Below are 18,183 nucleotides of genomic sequence, written 5' to 3' on the forward strand. Positions count from 1 at the left end.
CAATTCAGATGGCATTTAATATGCCTTTGTGTTAACTATGGGCATTGGGCCAGGCAAGATTGCAAAAAGCTCTGGCTTTAGAGCTGCCCCAGTTTGTAATGCCATGCCCATACCAAATACATGTTCTAAATGATACAGCACTTACTTGAGATAGAGCATTCTAGGTAAAAGATAACTATTCATTTCCAATGAATGATGATGGATGACATTTAAAATGAAAAGAAGTAAGAATGCTACTCTCTTAAGTCCAGGGAATTTTAACCTGCATTTCAGATGCATCATGATTTAGATGACACACTCCTAAAGTGTAAAGTACCTAGAAAAATTTTAGGTGATTGGAAAGTACACAAGCATATTTAAAAGGTGCTCTAATGTAATCTACCCAGACTGTTCATCAGAGCTCTGCTCCCAAAGGAAATTGAACATGGAACTCTGAAAGCTGAAGAAAGTGATGTGAAGGAAACAATAATACTGAGTAAATTCAAATGCTAGACTGTTACAGATTTGTTACAGCAAGTATTTATATCTATGCCTATTGTATTAAAACACTATAATCATATCATTTGCATCCCGCTGAACTTACCCATCCTTAGCTCCCTCAAACCCGCTGTACATACTCACTCCTGCCCTTGATGAAGTCATGGTCAGATCTCAGAGCTTTGCAGTTCCTTTTAATCAGAAGCACAGTCTCACTTCAGAAATTAAAAAGTTCTACCAGTGTAATATGGTTTAAAAGTTCTCCTCAGTGCCAGGCCAGCCTCTTTCAGGCTTGAGCACCTCTGTGCAACAGGGAGGGTTGTGCACCCAAAACTCCTGGTCACCTCCTTCCTCTCCTGTTCACTGGCTGCTATTTGTAGCTCTTCAAGACGAGGCTGATTTCACTGGCACTGTTTCTGTCTGCAGCATGCACACACAACTGCTGACTCGTGGGACGTTTTTGTGGGTTTTTAGACAGTTCCTCCTAGGGATCTCCACGACAGTTTATACAGATGATGGCCATGCCTCCCGGCCTGGATGTTTTTAACTACCTTTCTAGCTTCTGGAATTCCACCCTTCGTTTGGGATAGCATTGCCTCAATATCACATTCTTTTGAGACCATCACATTGGGTGGTCCTCTTGGGAGTTGTCCCTAGTAAGAAAAGCTGTCCCTCCTTGGGGTGCCCATCTGGTTTCATGAACATATGCATCTTTGTCTCGCCACTGGAGGATGTGCAGCCTGATCACAATAGAGCCTGATTTACTTTGCAGTTCAAGGGCAACTAGCTTAGGCACAGTTTCATACCACTAGAGTCAGGTTTAAAATAGGTAGCTATTCTTATTTTTCTCAAACTCCAAGGGATATACCTCTTCAAATATTTCTCTCAGACACCTCTTCCCTCCCTCTCTTTGGTACCCTCTGTAAACTCCTTTCCAACGTGGGAGTGGGGAGATGCCAAATGTTCTGAGGTCTCTGTCCAGAGCAGCCCACCTTGATGTTTTCATTACTGACTCCTGTGCAGCTGGAAGCGAGCAGTGGCTTCATGATGGTAGAATGGCCTTGACTGACCTCTTGAGAAGTACTGGATATATGCTTTTAGTACCCTGTACCTGACAAGTCTTTTGTTTTCAGCCTGCAGGATTTCAGCCAAATAGACACTTCCATTTTAATATCTTGTTTCAGTAGTGGTTTTTTTTTTCATTTATTTTTAGGTGGCCACATTAAACCACATGTGTATGTGTGTGTGTGTGCACACACATGTGCACATAGGAAATGAAAGCATCCACAAAATGTGTTTAAAGGAATATATAATTATGTAGAGGCAAGACTTTAAGAGTCTTGGATTTTTTTAACTTGGCGAATACAGTTCAATAAATGACAGTTCCTTCTCCAATTTGAAGGAGTATTTCAATTATTATTGAAAGCCATAATTTCCAGTTTAATTACCAGTACATGAGTGGCTATACTGGAATAAGTTATGTTATCTTCCAAAACATTAATGTCCTTATGTCTGATTAATAAAATGCTTAATAACTATGTTAATAATAAATACATGTAAGTATCATCTCTGATACAGGAATTTTTTTTCCCCCTAAATATAAAGAAAAAAAATCTCACATTTATAGTATTCTCATAGGAGAGTAATAAGCATAGTTTTTCACATTTATAAGATTTGCTCCATTTTGCTCTTAATGGAAGTCATTTTTTTTTTGCCCTTTCACTTTCAACTTGATGTTCTTTTTGCTATGGTTGGTCACTCATGACTGATACAATATAAGCTATATATGGCTTTTTAATGACTATTTTTAGCAATATAAATAAGTGCCTATTTACTTAAGAAAGAAAGTTAGTATCACAAATTTTGTGAAGCGTTTTATTATTATTATTTTTTTTTATGTTTAGAAGTTAAATAATTATCTTCTACTTTTTTTCTTAAGTATAATAAGGAGTGTGGGTCCAGGTTCAGTAAGGCCTGAACTTTATGTAATTTGGAGGATTCTAAGGAAAAGAAAACAAAATCACAAATGCAAAATTAAACTCAAAAGTAAATATATATACATATATATTTAGAATGAAAATAGTCATAAGAAATTATAAATTTCAAGAAGCTTCCAGATATTGCAAAGCACAACATAATTCCAAAAAATAGCAAAAGTAAGTGTTGATCTTCCTCCTCTAGCACACACTTGTGGGGCGACCTGTAGTATGAATTCGTATCATGATACCACCTCTGGAACATCACCTCACTCCATGGCGGGCTGAGAGGTTGGTGAATTTCTAGAAGCATTCCTACTTTGGGATGACTTGAGATAACACTGCAATAACCAAAAGTGACTGTGAATCAGCAGTGGTTTCATTAAATCCAAACTAAATTGTATCATCAACTCAACTTCTCCCAGCTAGATCTCAAAAATAAAAATGTTCATGGCCACTCCAGTATCACTGGATGATGGAGGGGAAGAAGTGGGGGGCCAAAATAATGATCTCAACTGCTTGTGTTAAAACATCTTGTTTTGCAAGCTTCATAAAAACATACAATTATATAACTAAGATCCCGTGCATCTGAGAGGCCCTGAAGTTTAAGCTTTGTTAACTTCACAGTTGCCATTGAGGGAAACTCATTCACAGAGAAATGAATAACTGAATGTTCTGCATACTTAAAGAACCATAAAAATCCATCTTACATTTATTTCCTTCATTCTTCTAAATTATTATCCAAAGTTATTCTTATATCTCTATTTTTAATGTAATATTAAACTAGGTAAGGAAAAATGTCAGTGGAAAACCATGTGTTTTATACTTTTCATGTTTTTAATAAATTCTGTGTCATTTATTAGAAAAACATAAGAATGGCAAAATATGTTTACAACAATAAGAAACATTTAAAAAGAAGAGCAAAATCCCTGAAGTAAATGCTCTCTCCTGTTACTATGCAACTGCCTTTAAAAAATCATCTGGGTCTCTGGAAAAAATAGTAAAACATATATTATTTATCTTTAGTATGTTTTGTTTCCACTCTGGGTCCTTTTAGTCCCTAGGTAATAAGTTTGAAAGATTTTAATACTAAGTGTCTCAAGTGACTTAGCTCTGTTCTGCCTAAACACAAAAAAGGGATTGTGTGGCAAATTCTTCCAAAATCACAAGTAAAATTACAGCTAGGGGAGAGTACTATATAAACCAAATTGTGGAAATTTCTAAAAACTTGGTATGGATTCAGTTATTGAGATAAAGAGGTTAATGACATAGGTAAATAGGAATATCTTTAATGCTTAATAGATATAATGATGAATATGAATGATAAATAATGAATATCCTTGTAACTTGTTTATGTAAGAGCTTGTTTTTTATGATATTAACAACCACTTGAGATGTAACAGCTTAAAATGGTACTATGGACCATCATCTAAGGGTTCTGTGTGAATTCTTGGTTGGACACCTTGTGATCTAAATGTCATCTTCGAAAGTCTGGGCCCCTGCTGTGGGCAGGCCTTGACTGTGGTCTGCTGTGGGTCCTTGTCCTGGCTGTCACCCTCCTATTCTCATGCTTCCTGGTATGCTCCTCCTGACACACTCCTCTGGGGACCCTCCCAGTACAACTTCTCTGCCCTAGAACATGCAGCGAGTGATGCCACCATGTTAGCAGATGTTAGACACACAGGCAAGCAGACGCACCCCTGAAAGAGGAAGAGGGCAACACCATCAGAGGCTGTGAACCTGGGAGGAGAGCTGGCTAATTCACCGGGTGCTTATCATCTAGAGGAAATCTGCACTCCAACAAGAGTCTCCTTCTCACCATTATATGCCCTGTGCCTGAGTTCTGCACTGTTATGCTCCTGCTTCGCCTCCCAGAGGATAAAAGCTCAGTTCAAATTCCCTCAGCCCATCACCTAGAACTAGGGAGAGGTTTACTCAGAGAATCTCCTGAGAGTCTTCGTAGGTCCAGAGTGCTTCCCTCTCCTCATTACTTACTTGGTTTGTAGATAATCTATATAATCAGATTTATATTATAAAAGTATTTATACAAGCTGATGTTCCCTATTATTTGAAATTTGGAAAGGTCTATACCGTGTTGTGTCCTTGTTTAAATCTCTACTAAACAGAAGCCTTATAAGATACTTTGTTTTACATTTACATAATTTTATGTAAAGCATTATTTTCATAGCAAATACAATGTATCTCTCAATGAATGCCATTATTGTGGTGGAAGAGAGAGAATATTTCTCCTGTAGGACAGCATAAAATGGTGCCATCAAATTTCACTATTTGTTTACAATCCTAGGGAATAGGATAAATATATTATCCAGAAGTTCTCTTTGAAACAATATTGCATATTAGAATACCATTCATTTTCAATGTGTAGAATGGATGAATAAAAGAATATTGCTAGTTTATATATAAAACTGATCAATTTAATTTGCTTAAAAATTTTACGCTCAAATAAAAAATTTTCCTGTATTTTATTTTTGAGGTATTTAGAGTATACCATAAAGATAAGTAACTCTTAAGTTTTTGTCCAAATTTTACTGTATTGATTTGTCTTTTTCTAGTCACATGGTGATTCTCCCACTATTAACAATGAATGGCCTGAGTAGCATAATCATGAATTTCTAAAAAAGAGTTATTTTTATAGTATATTAGAGTACATGTGAAATGAATAATATTTGATGGGACTAATATACTTTTTAATGTATATTTTAGGAATTTAGTTCTTTTAAAATTAAATTGGTTATTAGTAATGATAATAATGATACTATAATTTATTGAGTACCTCCTTTGTTCCAGATACAGTGACTGGTGCTAGATATTTTATGCCCACTGTTGTAGATGAATCTTTTGAAGCAGTCAGGGCAATTTTTCTCCCACCTAGTAGTAATTGGTAGAACCAGATAACAACTCTTGTCTGCTCTGCAGCCTGAGATTTTTCCATCCCTCTGGGTTGTCCCTGTGTGTAAGGTTATACAAAGTCAGGAAGTTCCATTATGGACCTTTATTTCTCTGTCACTAGTGGACAATTTCATCTTCTTCCACGGATGGAGCTGCAGAAGGAAGGTAGAATGATGCAGAGGCCTGCTTCACTTTCCATGTGATGGGAGTTAAAAAAATGAGGAGAGAAAAGGTTTTCCATAAAAAAGAAATAATAAACCATAGTTCCAGTCCATATAGAATTGAGGTTGGATTGACATAATTCAGAATTTAACATTTGTATGAACTTCCACACAGAAAAAAATAATCAGAGGCTTCACTTCTAAATTAATATACATGAACTCTTAGCACATACATGTAACTCTACATTACCATGAAAGGGAAACATCATCCTGTATAGTTATAGAATCTGACTAAATATTCTTTTGATAAGTAAATATAACAGCTTTAAATCCATGCACATCATGCTCAGGTTTTGTAATGAAGTGACCCTTTAAATAGCTCCTTCTATCTTACAGTGTGGTTTTCAGTGTCGCCTACTTAAATGGACAGGACCTATAACCCTACTCGACGATTGCCTCATTTAGCTAGAAGCAATTTCTCTAACAAGAAAGATATTCAGAATGTAATTCCAAACCATTTAGGAATAGGACCTCTGATTAGCCATATTATAGTGCTCCAGAATCCATGCACTAAAGATTGTACTTTTATTCAGAAATCTCTTGTAGGTTCTCTCTGCTAGTTTATTTGTGATTATTTTATATTTTTATAATCTTGATTTCCTAAGTGACTTAGGGCTAGCACTTTAATTTCCATTTGTGATCAGAGTTATTCTGCACGAAGATTAAAGATTTGGTAAGAGAGTGAAGAATTTACTTCATTAGGTCCGAGTTCACATTTTTTACCTTATTTTAGTTAATAAAGTATCTAACAGTATCTTAAAGCTGGGAAGAAATAATTACTTTTTCTCAAAATTCTCAGAAGCTATTTTAAAATCCACCAGTCTCTGTACTCGGTAATGCTGTTTCCTACTGGTTACATGTCAAAACTGAGCGATAATATGTTTTCCTTATGGCATTGTTTATATGGTAGGTCTTCAACCATATATATTGCTGACACCATGTACCTTATCAAACCTGACAAGATTATAGCCTGAAAGATCATATTTTTATTCATATAACAGTGTAGACTTGGACTTCAAAGGAAAAATAAAGCCAAGCTATTATAGCTTGATTACTTTAATAAATACTAAATGATTAATGAAGCTGGTTTTACACGAGCTGCAGGATTTGCAGGTAATAAAAGAAAATCTTCAAATCGTGAAAAACCAGTATTATGGATGCCTTGTGATTTATAATCTGTCTTTGCCTTTTATTGTAGTTGTAAGAACTGGGAATAATGAGTTAGGATGTATTATTTTTTTATTGCCAACTGAATTAAAAGAGGAAATTTTAAATGTAAACCTAATTCATCTCTTCAGCAGGAAAAATACAGAAATGTGCTTTTGGTAATAATAGATGCTTGATCACGCCTCCTCACCTGCCTGCTCCCTCTAAAGTTGTGAGCTTGATGTTGAATGTGAAGTACACCAAGTGATGTGCATTTCTATTATGGCTAAAGTCTGGTTTTCATGAAAACTTTAGTTCTGTCATCATCTTTGGGATGGCAAAACATGCTCCAGTGGGAGAGTACAGAATGCCTTATGCGTCATAGGAGATTGCTTAAGTTACGTGATTGTATGGAAGAAAAAGTCAGCAAAGTTGTTTATCAGAGAGAAAACTCATGAAAACATCAGTACTAAAAAAAATTTTTTATTGATATGTAGCTTATATACAATATTATAATGGTTTCAGATAAACAACTGATTCATCAATTATATACATTACTAAATGCTCATCATAGTGTAATTACCATCTGTCACAATACAAAGATAGTACAATCTTATGAGTTATATTCCCTATCTATACTTCCATCCATGTGACTAATTTATAGTGTAATTGAAGTTTGTACCTCTTTATCCCCTTTATCTGTTTCACGCAGCCCCACCCCCCTACCATGGTTACCAACCATCTGTTCTCTGTGTTTATGAGTCTATTTCTGTTCTGTTCATTTGTTTTGTTTTTCTGATTCCACATATAAGAAACCATATGGTATTCATCTTTCTCTGACTGACTTAGTTCACTTAGCAAATAGTCTCTAAGTCTATCCATGTTGTCAAAAATGGCAAGATTTCTTTTTTGTGGCTGAGTAATGTTTCATTGTGTATGTGCACCACATCTTCTTCATCCACTTCTCTATTGATGGACAGTTGCTGCAATATCTTGGCTGTTGTAAATAATATTGCAATAAATATAGGGGTGCATATATCTTGTTGAATAAATGATTATGTTTTCTTTGGATAGACTCCCAAAAGTGGAATTGCTGGGTCATATAGTACTTCTATTTTAGTTTTTTGAGGAAACCTCCATACTTCTTTCCATAGTGGATGCACCAATTTTCAATCCCACCAGGAATATATGAGGGTCTTGGTATATGGTTGCTTTTACCAGTGAAATTTTCACTTTCATAGTTTTCTTCTTGTTTAGAGTCTTGTCTTTTCCTCTAAAAGAAGTCCCTTTAACATTTCTTGTAAGGCCTGCTTAGAGGTGGAAAACTTTTAACTTGTGTTTATCTGTGAAGCTCTTTATCTCTCCTTCCATTCTAAATGATAACCTTGCTGGGTAGAGCATCCTTCATTAGAAGTTTCTCCCTTTCAGCACTTTGAACATATCATGCCACCCTTCCAGACTGCAGAGTCAGTGCTGAAAAGTCAGCTGATAGCCTTATGGGGTTTCCCTTAACTCATTGCTTTTCTCTCGCTACTTTTAATATTTTCTCTTTGTCTTTTATCTTTGTCACTTTAATTATGATGTGTCTTCATGTGGACCTCTTTGGGCTTATGTTGTATGGGTCTCTCTCTGCTTCCTGGACCTGCATGTCTGTTTTCTTCCCTAGGTTAGGGAAGTTTTCAGGTATTATTTCTTCAAATAAGTTTTCTACTCCTTTCTTTCTCTCTCTTCTCCTTCTGGAACTCTTTCATGCAAATGCTTGGGCATTTGATATTGTTCTAGAGCTCCCTTATCCTGTCCTCATTCCTTTTTTTTTCTTTCTTCTTTCTGCTCTTCAGCTTGAGTACTTTCCATTGCTCTGCCTTCCAAGTTGCTGATCCATTCTTCTGCATGATTGATTCCTGCTGTTGATTCCTTCTAGTGTTCTTTTACTAGTTTTGTCATGTTCTTTTGTTTCAAGCATATTCCTCTGTCTCTTCATTTTGTTTCACTTTCTGTTCTTGATTCTGTTGAATTAGTAGAAAAGGCTGCCTCTCCCAGTCTTGGAGAGTTGAACTTGCATAGGGAAGGCCCCCTGGCTTGACTGTGTGCCTGGTGGTTTTGGATGATTGGCTGGAGGCCTAGTAAGCATGAGCTAGGTGTATCCTGGTGTCAGGGCTCTCAGGGTATGTAGTTGGAGGAGTCTAATCAGAAGGGCTTCTGAGTGGATACCAGCGGGCTGGCTGGGAGGCAGTAGGTCCAGGTGTGAGCTTCTGCAGCTCCCAGCTCCATACCTGCAGTACAGGAGTTGCTGAGGTGTACTCTCCAAGGTTGGACAGTGACCAGCTACTTAGCTACAGTGCAGCCACTGGCTCAGGCACAGCCTCCAGAAATCTCCCACCCTTGCCCCTCAAGTTACTGGCTCCAAGTCTGAGGTGCAGCAGAGGCTCTGGTATGCAGTGTATCTGGCTGCATAGCTGCTGGGTGAGTACCTGCAGGGCAGCAGTGCCAGGGTGCACTCTCTCAGGGTCGGGGGTGATTGACTCTTAGCTCTGTTCCTCTAGAGGAGCTGTGGCCTAAATGTGCTTTGCAGCTGACACATCTGGCTGTGAGTGGGGGCTGCGTAGCTGTCTAGACCAAGTCTGAAATTGGTGTGTGCACCCTAACCCTGCTCGCTGCATCATTGTCAGTGTGGGGAAGGAGTGCAAACAATGGTGCTCACCAGACCTCCAATTTGAGAGAGTTCCAGCTATTCCCCCACCAAATGCTGGATGCTCTAGTTGTATAAATTAGGTTTTTCACTTATAGTAGATGCACTTTAATGTGTGGTTTTTTTACTATGTCCCAGGGCAGGGAACCTGCATCCCAGTCCCTTGGCAATATCCCTCCCCACAGTGGGTTATTGCGCTGGGGATGAGGTTCTCTCGGTTACTGTCTCCATGTCTCCTGCCACTTCTGTCTTTCTGTTCCTTGTGGTGGTGCAGAAGGTGCTCACTGAGTGACTGATTCTTCCTCAAGATGAATTACTCTGTGTGTAGGTGTAGATTTGGTATAAAGGCAGGAGGTGGGTTCAAGTTCTCCCTACTTTGCCATCTTCCTAGAGTCTGAAACTTCAGTACTGTTGTTGAAATGCCAGATGTAGCAGGCAAGGTCTACAAGCCCCAGTGGTCCTTGCCTTTTGGTATGCCTGCCTGCTGAGAAGTGAGCCAGCTTAGTGACTTGCATCTAACCAAACATGGCAAATGTGATGGGATGCCACTTCCATGATTAGGCTAAATAAGAGTCAATTCCCTTTTGCTACCAGAATCCTCTGGTGGCTTTGATGAAGCACTTTGCCATATTGGCACATAGTAAGGAAGTGAGGACAGCTTCCAGGCAATAGGCAGCTAGATACTAAGACCCTCAGCTTAGTAGCTCTTGAGGAACTGAATACTGCCACCAAACATGTGGGCTTGGAAACAGATCATTCCCTATTCAAGACTTCAGATGAAACCCCAGCCCTGGCTGATCGCTTCCCTGAAGCCTTGTGAGAGACCCCAAAGCAAAAAGCTCAGTTAAACCATGTCTAGGTTCCTGAAATACAGAAACTCTAGGATTATAAATATGTGCTGCTTTAAGCTTTTAAGTTTGTGACAATTTATTAGATAGCAATATAAAACTAACACTTAGCATATTAGTTAGCTAAGGCTGCTGTAACAAAGTACCTCAGACTAGGTGGTTCAACAACAGAAATATGTTTTCTAAGATTCTGGAGGCTTAAAGTCCAAGGTCAGTGTAGAGTCAGAAGGGTTGGTTTTAACCAAGGCCTCTCTCCTTGATTTGTGTTATTACTCCTTTGAAGGCCCTATCCCCAAATATAGTGCTGTTCTGAGGTACTGAGCACTAGAAGCTCATCTTATGAATTTCACAAGTATACAGTTCAGCTTATAAGAATAGGCCATATAAAATTTTGTAAATTTATTCATCTGTATAGCTAATAACTCTGTACCACTTACTGTCAATAAAGATCTTTTGGTACCTCATTTTTCTTTTTCTTAACATTATATGTATCAGATGATATATATATGAAAGTTATATATATTGTATGTTTATCACATGGGCATATATTTGCATATTCCTGTCTCTATAGTGAAACTGTAATTCCTATATGTTTTTCATATGCTTTACATAAAATACTTTACAGTATTTAAGATGGTATTAGATGCATTTTCAAAATCTGGTTTAACCTTTTGTGTCTACTTATGTATTTCCACATAAGAATATTCTAGAAGTAGTTTGTCCTAAGAATGAGAACCTATTAAAGAGACAGGGGGAGTTTAAAGAATTTATTTGAAGAACTTAGTTTTGTACAATGGTAAGGCCAGAGAATATCTGTCTTTGTATTTGATAATCCAAATATACTGGGTACACAGTTAGATCTTATTCAATGTTGTACAGATTCTTTAAAACATTATTTCTCTCTGAGCTAATTATAGCATTATATATGTTTAAAATATCTTCCTAAATTGCAAAAAAAAAAAAAGGTATTGTATTAAACAGTTCTTTATAGAAAATACCAGTGGTTCTCAAAAATCATAATCTGTAGATCCAGGGGTCCCAGAATTCTTCTTATGGAATCTACAAGGTCAAAACTAATTACATAATAAAACTGACACATTTTCTATCTTTTGTGCATATGTGACATTTGTACTTAAAATGTGAAAGAAATAGTGGATAAATTGCTGGGGCCTTTGCATGAATCAAGGCAGTGGATCAAACTGTACTATTAGTCTTTGTATAGACCAAGAAAAAAAAAGGAAAAGACCTCATTTCACTTAAGATTGTCCTTGGTGAACCAATTAAAATTATTATTGTTATTAAGTTTTGAGTTTTGATCACACATCTTTGCAACATTCTGCATAACTAAATGGGAAGAATGCATAAAGCACCTCTGTTCCATACCAAAGTACAATGGTTGTCTCAGGAAAAGTACATTGAAGTTGTTTGAATTGGAAGCTGAACTAGCTACTCTTTCATGGAACACCATTTTACTTTGAAATAACAACTGAGAAGCTAGCTATGATTATTCATTTACTTGGGTCTTTGATAGGAATTTTCTCAAAAATGAACAAAGTGAGCCTATCACTTCAAGGAAGACAACTGACATCATTTATTATCAATAATACAATTAAAGCTTAAAAAATAATTTTGGAAAATGTTAGGGGCGAAGGGCCTTGAAGTTTATAACTTCCCTTCAAATGCTTAAGAAAAATTATTTTGGGTATAAATATAAATACACATTTATACATTTGTATATACATATGTGTGTGAATTAGATAAATATGCATATACACATGCACACATATACATAAGGAAGAAGAGTGCATAAGTGATTATAAAGGGTAAAATATTAATAGATCTAAATAAATTAATAGGCAGGTATTTTTTGTACTACTCAAATTTTCTGTAAGTTTCAGCTATTTCAAATAAAGTTTAACAATTAAATGTAGTAACTTAGATTAATGCAATAGGTTCATTATTTTAAGTGGATTAGTACATGTATATTTGAAAGTTTTCTCAGTTTTATTCGTAATAGAGTAGGCATTAATAGGCATAATTCTTATAAACAAAAGCTCTTAGGGATCCTCAATAATTTTTAAGTGTTAAGGGGTTCTGAAACCACAGAATTTGAGGACCATTAATACTGGGATTTGGTAGATCCCATTTATTAATTTTATACTGTAGGGCAAGGCATTTAGCCTCTCTCTGTCTTAGCTTCCCTATTTGCAAAATAGGGATAATAACATTGCCTATCTCAGTGGGCTATTGTAAAGTTTAAATCAGTTACCAACGTAAAGTCTCTCAACTAATGACCACTCTACAGTGCAGCACATGTTCCTTCTCTGTTCTTGCCTCTCTCTTGTCTCAGTTTATTTTGTGCTTTAGCTAGTGGTTTTGATTAAATTATATGCACGTAAAATACAAAGAAACCAAAGAAGTGTCTGTCTTAGTTCTTAAAATTTAAGTTACAGTGGAACATGCCCCTTCAACGAAATGGTTAGGGAAACAGAAGGGTAAGGATGAGCAAGCAATTTGGGATTTTTGGAAATCCTTGATATAAGGAAGGGCATCATGAACATTGGAAGTTGGACCAACAATTGCATGAAGGCTTGCTAATAGAAAGTTTGACTGGACAGGGAGCACTTCTCCATTAAGGATAAACCACTGCTAACTCCATTTCACACTAGTTCCATTGGCATACCTGTTTCCAGATAGGCATTGTTTGCTTTAATGTGTATGTCAATGTTGGGTTAACTTAAGTTGTTGTAACAATATATACTTGGAGTAAAGATAAGAAGGAATACTGTTGTTTTGTACCCTTTTTACTAAGCCTAAATTCACTTCTTTTTCTCACTCTATAAGGCATCAAGCCAATGGAAAAAAAAATTAGATTGTTAAACAATGTTGTGTTCATCCATTCCAAGTACAAATGATCATTTCTTTAAAAAGAAATCCCAAGATAAGTAAGTGTAAAGGCTTTATGTCATTTTGGTTAGCTGTTTACTGTCTTAATCTGTTTTGCTAACTAAATTTTGTGAATTATTTTTGTTTTTTTTGTAACAGATCATCAGAAACTGGAAAGAGAAGCTAGAATCTGCCGTCTCTTGAAGCACCCCAATATTGGTAAGGAAATCTTTCAATGTATTTTAAATGTTAGAGTTTTATGTTGTGTATTTTTTATAATTAAAAAAATTTTTAATAATGCAGAATACTGGCAACTTTTAACAAATAGATTCCTAATTTTGGTCTTGGTTATATTTGATTTAGGTTTCTGTAAAGTTTTTAAAAATGTATCTGTTCTGTATATACTAACACTTTCAAAATAACATAAGGTGATATTAGTTGAATAGTGCTCTTTTGTGTCTTTAAGGATTGTTCAGCTGCTGCTGAAGTATGGAGAGAAAGAGCTTAGGGCATTATTAATCTTAATCAGCTAAATTACTTTTCATTTTTTGTAAAGAGTTTTCCTTATAATTATTGATTCTGTTCCAGAAAGTAGTATAATTATTTTAGAATATTTTCACTCATGAATTATAAAATTGTATGATAATGTTAAAAAAATAGATGAGTATAAGAAAAACAGAAGAAATAAAGGAAAGAAAAAGATTAAAGATATATATATGCACTAAATTCTGTGACTATAGTTTTAATTATTTTGGAAAAATGTTACTCTCCTAACTGTAAGTTTTGTTGTCAACCAAAGTATTTCTGACATAGAAGTAGTAAGAGAGGGAGTGATAATTCAGTAGACTTTGCAAGCTCATTCACTGAGAAGGTTTATAGTTCTTTTATTTTTATGTACATTCTTGACTTGAAGTTTTTACTATCCTGCATTTGTGGGTACTTCTTGGGTTCTTAAGTAAATGAATAGACAACTACCAAGTAAATCTGAAGCATTAACAAACCAGCGGCTGTCTAAAAGGAACCTTATGGTTTGGAGAGAGAACAAAACAACTCTGAAATGTCAATCTACCTCTTTACAGTATTTGTCCTGATAAGTTTGTGGCATTTCTTGGTTGTTTATATTATTTTGCTAGGGCTGCTGTAACAACTACAACAGTCTGGGTGGCTTAAACAGAGAAATTTATTTTCTCACAGTTCTGGAGCAACAAATCTGAGATCAAGGTTTTGGCAGGGTTTTTTTTTTTTTTCTGAGACCTCTCTCCGTGGCTTGTAGGGATCTGTCTTCTCCCTGTGCCTTGACATGGTCTTCCCTCAGTATGACGTTTCTGTTGTAATTTCTTCTTTTTATAAGGACACAACTCATGTTGGATTAGGGTCCACCCTAATGACTTCATTTTAACTTAATTACCCTTTTAAAGACTCTCTAATTAAGAGCCACATTCTGATGTACTTGGAGTTAGGGCTTCCATATGAATTTTGAAGGGACATAATCCAGCCCATAATATTGGCTCAAGAGAGATTCCACAGTATGACCCACTACAGTTAAAAGTTCTTTATATAGTTCACTTTTTCTTGCTCAGGTTTAAGATAGAATGAAGTCTCTGATTAGTAAACTTGTTATTCTTGTGAGGGAGAGTTACTTGTTTTGTTTTTAATTAGGTCTTTCTGTGAAACTCAATTTGTATTAATGAAACTAGTTGCTTCCACTTCCTCTAAGAGACCAAAGTCAAACATTCTAAAGACACCCAAACTAAAACCATTTTGACACCCCATGCAGAATAATTTTGCCAGGAAAAGTGAAATTGTACACTGGGGAAAGTTCTGAAGTTCAGACTTGGATGGCACCAGCAACACACTCTGACATAACGTGCAACTTTCTGAGAGGCCCGTAGCAGCCAACATCGTGACTGCCTGGTTGCCTCACTTGAGGTTGTCTTCCATCTCTCAGGATTTTAGGAGTACAACAGCAGCTGTGGAAATTCCAGGTTCTTGAACTCTGGTACCCATTTCTAGCCACAAGAGAGATTTCTAGCAATCTTATACTTCAGGGTATGAAGTATAGATAAACTTCTAAGACACTCAAAAGTCTTAATAGTGGCAAGTTTACTTGCGTATCATTCATTCACTCAACAAATTAATTTTCTAAGAATACAGTAGAAACACAGAAGACTGTGTTCCTGCCCTCATGGTGCTTGCATTTTTGGGGTGGTCAGACCATAAAGAAAATATGGGATGTTTGATTGTGATAATTACTAAGGAGAAAAGAAAGCAGGGAAAGGAAATTGGGAATGCTAGGGATTTCGTTTTTAAACATTGGTCAGGATGACTTTATTAAGAATGAAATTTGAATAACGATGTAAAAAACAGAAATTAACAAGTCATTTGGCTCTCTGGGGAAAAAAGCATCCTAGGCAGAGGAAACAAACAGCCTGTATAAAGGCCCAGAGGCAGGAGCTTGTCCAGCATGGATTCCACCAAAGCTTTTTTTCCAACTTGGGAAATGAGAATGATTGATTTTTCATTTTATCTAACCTTAATAGATGGATCTCCATTTCATGTAATCTTGCTCATGTAAAGAAAAATGATTAAACAACAACAGTAACTGCCATAAAAAAGTAAGTAGCAGCAAAGCGAGGAGTGTTGTAAACCTGACGTGTGTGGACATCAGAGAGCGCGCTAGCAAGGGGTGGGCAGCGTTGGGCGTAGAATGCTGCCGTTCCTGTTGAGATTGCTGCACCTAATGAACAGTTCCACAGAGATTACTTGCACTTCTTCACTGCCAGTTCAGGTGATGCAGGGAGAACAGCATTTGATCTTGATTTCTTTAAAGCAGATAATGCTGTATCTAAGTACTATGAGACTCTTATCCTCTTCTTCCCCTTCCTCCATTTTGTTATTTGCTAGGTTTTCGTAAATCTCTCAGGTTTTAGAACTTCAAGGGAGGAAATACTATTTTTGACCATTTTTTCCCCTGTGAAAACTTGCTCTTTTCATTTGTTTTTATGTGATTTTTCTCTCAGCACAGAATCAATAATCTGAGAATTTGCAGCAAGTGAAAGCTTTCTCCCAAAGAAACACATTTTTAGCCAGCTCACTTTTTTTCTAAAGTGTTTTTTTCTTAAGTTTTTCTGATTTTCAGAGTAATACAAAGTGGAAAATTTGAAAAACAGGGATACATGAAGGAGAAATGAGGGGAGACAATTTTTAATATTTATTCATTTCTGTCATTTGATAATAAATCTGATGTGTATGTTAACTTTCAAGTATTCTCTTGTGCACATTTTCATACTCCTTTAGATAACCTTAAAAATTATCTCAACAAAATTCATTGTGTATGTAGCTATTGCCAGGCCATGTTCTAGGCTTAACACACTGGTGATGAAGCTGTGTTCAAGAAAGACAATGCCCTGTTTTCCCAGAGACTTGCATCCTGATGTAAGTAGATATGCCATAAACAAATAGGCCATCATAATAATGCCATGAGGATTAGTTCTGTGCAGATAATTAAATAGAGTAGTTTGATACCAGGGAATTGGGTTGTGGATAAAATTGCAATATTTCCAAAATCTCTCACCTGGCCTTAGTTCATCTCCGTATCAATAGGTTTTTCTAAGGGAAGGAGAGAAGTAGCTATTTCCATATCAATAGGTGATTACAAGGGGAAGCAAGGGTATAGCTGGATCGGAGAGGTTTGGAGGGGGCCCTTTTTGCAGCCAGGTTGTGAGAGACACGGGTGAGCAGAAGTGGATGACTGCTTGTAAGCAATAAATGGGTTTCTCCCACTTTAATTCTCTCTTTGACTATTTTTGGCTTCAAAGGTAATTTGCCCCAGGCTGGGAATATATTTTCCCTCCTGGAGTTACAGAGTGGCCACTGTCAAAGAGAAACAGAATCAGACATTAGTTAAAGACAATAGACAGATTTTATTCAATATTAGTGCAATGGGGAAAAAGCTGTGCCCAGTTCCCAATACAGCAAACAATTTTTATAGCCTAGGAGCAGAATGAGGGTCAGTGAATGGAAAACTGCTAAGAGAAGGTATCAAGGGTAGGGGGCTTCTTACTAAATTTGGCTAATAAAATTCATGTTAAAGTCAGGTGAAGGACTGAAACATCAAGGGTGGGGGATGAAGAACTTGATCAGATATTGAGGCTGATCATGTATCAAAGGTGAGGGGAGTACTTGGTAGGATTTTTGATTCTTTGCTAAGACTAGTTTAGGCAGGTTGAAGATAAGGTCCAAGGACAAGGCCTCAAAAAGAGGACAGAGAAGCTTGTCTGAAGTTTGGTCAAGGAGAGTCTATCATTACTCTAGAGTGGCTTGTCAGGCAAGATATGTCTGTAGAGGTCACATATATGTAAACAACAGGAAAAAATCATCATGAAATGGCTTGGGGAGAAAGGATTACAGGTAGAGGGAGCTTCCCTTATGAGGGGAAGAGTCAGAGGATTAGCATGTAGCCTGCTGGGAGTTACAGGGAGTTGACCCGAGATGAGTCAGAAGGGAGTAGCTGTCTGATCACCTGGGGCTCTGTGAACCAGGTCAGAACAATTGGATTTCATTCTAACAGCAGTGGGAAGCCAATGGCAGGATTTTATGCAAGTGTGTGTCACAATCTGACTTCTGTCTGCTGTGTGTGAAAAGGATTGTAGTCATAGGAGCAAATCAGGGATGATAGTTCTCCTTTAGGTCATTAGAGTAGAGTTTATCACCCTAATTCCCTGTGGCTCCATATTCTTGGGTAAGAATTTAAAGAGCTCCAGACTGGCTCTCTCTCCTGTGTGGTCCACCTAGTCCATGAAAAGCATTATGCATCTTTCGGCTCAACAAATTTGTGGAGCAGGCAGTTTCCTAAGGAGCTGCATTTTTGCTCTGCCTTCAGAGCAGCTAGCCAGGCAATTTTGTTTGAATGCCAAACTGGAAAGATTATAGCTAACTCTGAATTAACATTCAGGTGGTGAAGCAGTTCAGAGAGAACATCTTACTTCAAGCTTCTGTTCATTAGTTTCTTTTATCATTATGTTTGTCTT

At 36.8% G+C, this 18,183-nt stretch overlaps 1 protein-coding gene across 35 annotated transcripts in view; it reads left to right on the top strand.

Moving 5' to 3' along the window:
- CAMK2D (calcium/calmodulin dependent protein kinase II delta) overlaps nucleotides 1-18,183 on the top strand; it is a 308,632-nt gene that overhangs the window by 79,707 nt on the left and 210,742 nt on the right. For 33 of the 35 annotated variants that reach the window (XM_073237125.1, XM_037001121.2, XM_037001129.2 and 30 more), the window contains one exon: nucleotides 13,313-13,372. The exons of the other annotated variants lie outside the window; for them this stretch is intronic. In XM_073237125.1, the coding sequence (XP_073093226.1) occupies nucleotides 13,313-13,372 (60 nt within the window). The remainder of the gene's footprint in view (nucleotides 1-13,312; nucleotides 13,373-18,183) is intronic. 35 annotated transcript variants of the gene reach the window in all.

Source organism: Manis javanica, chromosome 5, assembly GCF_040802235.1.
Source record: "Manis javanica isolate MJ-LG chromosome 5, MJ_LKY, whole genome shotgun sequence".
NCBI lineage: Eukaryota > Metazoa > Chordata > Mammalia > Pholidota > Manidae > Manis > Manis javanica.